This window comes from Saprolegnia diclina (assembly GCF_000281045.1).
Source record: "Saprolegnia diclina VS20 unplaced genomic scaffold supercont1.1, whole genome shotgun sequence".
In the NCBI taxonomy this organism is placed as follows: domain Eukaryota; phylum Oomycota; class Saprolegniomycetes; order Saprolegniales; family Saprolegniaceae; genus Saprolegnia; species Saprolegnia diclina.
In genome coordinates, this window is record NW_008246068.1 from 930812 (window position 1) to 933530 (window position 2719).

A 2719-nucleotide genomic window follows, 5' to 3' on the forward strand; every position below is an offset into this window, starting at 1 on the left:
CCTGATTGGCTAAAATCGAACACATTTCTACTCGCTGATTGGCCCCATTTCCAATCTTAAAGTTGAGATCCCAGGAGCGCCACAGCCGCAGCAGCATCGACCAGCATGGCCAAGGACGCCACGGTGCGGACGCATGCACATGGTCGTAGCGTCACGAAGCTACGCGCGTAGAAGACGAAGCGCCCAGCTCGTGGAGCAGCGCAAGACGCATCGACTGAGCCGAGGGCCAAGAAGGCCAAGACGGTCAAGACTAACAAGTCCTCGACACCTGCCCCGGCGGCGGTACGACCAGAGGAAGTCAAACCGACGACGATCCTTCGTACACGTATATAGGCGCAAGCGGTGCCAGCGGCTGCTGAAGCGGCTACGACTTGCCAGGTTGGCGTCCATGCTGCAACCACGCCGTGCCAGCAACGTGTACGGTAGGCAGCGGAGCTCAAGGCGCTCCTTGCCCGCTTGCGCAAGCCCAACGGCCTGGTCTTGAGTGACCGGGCTTTGCGCGATGCATGCATAAAGCTGGGCATCGACCACGACGGCGCGAAGCTTGCCAAGCTCAAGCGCATCCGCAAGTGCATCAAGAAGGTACGTCTGCTTGGGTGCATGTTGCATGTTCATTGAATATGCAAATACTACTGCAGGTCACGGCCGCGCTCGAGGATGACTTTATCCACGAGCGCATCGCTCAAGATGCTGCGACGCTGAAGAAGCCCAGAAGCGGAAAGAAACAGGCCGTGAAGGCGGCGACGCAAGTCGTCGACGAGCGCAAGAAGCCTTTGCCCGAAGCCCAGCCAACGCAAGGCAAGACCGGTGCATCCACGACAACCTCTGCCGGGCAGTCGGCGTGGTTCCCGACCCAAGGTCATGTGATCGACATGAACAACCCCGAGACGCTCGGCGTGCTCCTGCGTCGCCAGCGCAACTTTTGCGACGACGACGTGATCACATCCCGCGGTGTTCTTTGCGAACTTCCAGACTTTCGAGGTTTCGATTCCTCACTACGTCGTATCCTTCTCATGCATTGGGTTTGTAGCTGGGTTTGGACCCCTTGCCGACCTTCGACGCACGACCCTCGACGTCAAACCGACGCAGATTCCGGGCCCACCGCACGTTGAATCGGAAGGAATTATCCTTCGCTCTCCCTCGCACCAAACGTAAGACACATCAGCTTGACCCACTCGTTCCAGCAGCCAACGCAACATGAACGCTTCAAGTTGTGTCTAGTCTTGTGCGAACCGAGACGCCTTTAGGTTTAATGATATGCAACAGCGTTTTTGGCTTTTGTTGTTTCGTATATCTCAGAACACAATCCTACAGCACGGTACGCGTGCGGTGGCTTCGTCTCGCTCTCGACGTCGTTGGGCTTGGTAGCGACGCGATCGTAGGCTCACGCGCCAATCTTCGGCGCATGTATACCTTGGCGTACGCACATCCGCGCCGCGGCTGTGGAGACATACGCGTATAAACACATCATCCATTCGCCACAGATGTAATCCTTGCCACGCACTCGCCCATCTACAAGCACGTGGCGGCAATGTCGAGCGAGGAGCAAGTGATGACGTGGACAATGACATGCTCGCCGTCAGTGCATCTAGCAACGGGAATGGGCGGGCTTTACGTCGTACCACCATCCTGCCTGCGAGAACTCGGCGTCGTGGCCCGCGAAGGCCATGCAGAACGCGAGGCTCGTTGCACGCAAGCACCAAGTTCTGGATCCAGTCGAGCTGCTACGCATCCGCCGCGAGCCCATCGCATGCGGCGCGCCACCGTCGGCGATGAGCGCACGCGCTTCTGCACCTCGCGTTGCCGGTCCCGCCGCATCGTGTGGCCTTGTCCTCGAGCCGCTTCGTTCGATGATGACGGCGCGCATGCCATTGGATGAAATCCTATCGACGAGAACGTCGTTTGATTCGCTTTAATATGTCCAGGATTGCAGCCCGATTGGTCGAGCACACCATTTACAAAGAAAAGTCCACACTATTTCAGAACGCCAAACCGCCCGCCTCCAAAGGGCAATAAGAAATGACCCATGGAGCCACTCATTGCTTGTCGGGGCCGCGTGCGTCGCCCGAGCGACTCGATGGGCCTGTTGGTCATGCGCGTCCCGCCTCGAGAAGCCCGTCGCCGGCTTGCGTCTCTGGCAACAAGGTACTACCCTCTGCAGGACGACGCCCTCGATGCGAGTTCATGTTAAGGAGCTCGTCCATGGGCGCTGCCCTTGTAGAAGCGAGAACCAACATGCTTTTACGCCAACACTTGTGAATATATGCATATATATATATATATGAACGTGTTCCGCGTTATCTTCATTATGACACAAAGACTTCGCATACGTAGCGCTACGCCTGAATGCGTGGGAGTTGGCACCAGCGCTTGGTCGTTGGGAGTGAATATATGCATATTGGTGAAAAGTGCAGCACACGAGCATGAGCATGACATGGACATCGCCTTGGACTGCCTATGAGGCTCTCAAGCTGCTTGGGGCGGGCGGCTACGGCCAGGTCTATCTCGCCCGCCACGTCGCCACCGACCACATCGTTGCGCTCAAGGCCTTGCCGCTTGCGACCAGCGACCCTGCAAGCGCTCGGCGCGAGATTGAGATTGCTGCCCACGTGCGCCACCCCAACCTCGTCCAGATCTACGAGGCCAAGTTTACGGTATCGTACCTGCTCTTGGCGACAGAGTACTGTCCGAACGGCGACCTATTGGACTACAGCAGAGC

The 2719-nt window shown here is 57.7% G+C and overlaps 2 protein-coding genes across 2 annotated transcripts in view; both read left to right on the plus strand.

Annotated features, from left to right (window-relative positions):
• The first annotated feature begins 61 nt into the window (after window positions 1-61).
• SDRG_00303 (hypothetical protein) lies at window positions 62-1284 on the plus strand. Its single transcript, XM_008605774.1, has 6 exons — window positions 62-123; window positions 172-282; window positions 334-378; window positions 427-582; window positions 639-981; window positions 1031-1284. Exons 1-6 carry the CDS (start codon window positions 106-108, stop codon window positions 1153-1155), a joined length of 798 nt encoding a protein of 265 aa, XP_008603996.1. The 5' UTR covers window positions 62-105; the 3' UTR covers window positions 1156-1284.
• A 1139-nt stretch (window positions 1285-2423) lies between these two features.
• SDRG_00304 (hypothetical protein) overlaps window positions 2424-2719 on the plus strand; it is a gene marked incomplete at both ends in the record, with an annotated part of 1455 nt that continues 1159 nt past the window's right edge. Inside the window, one exon of the mRNA XM_008605775.1 lies at window positions 2424-2680. Within this exon, the coding sequence (XP_008603997.1) occupies window positions 2424-2680 (257 nt within the window). The remainder of the gene's footprint in view (window positions 2681-2719) is intronic.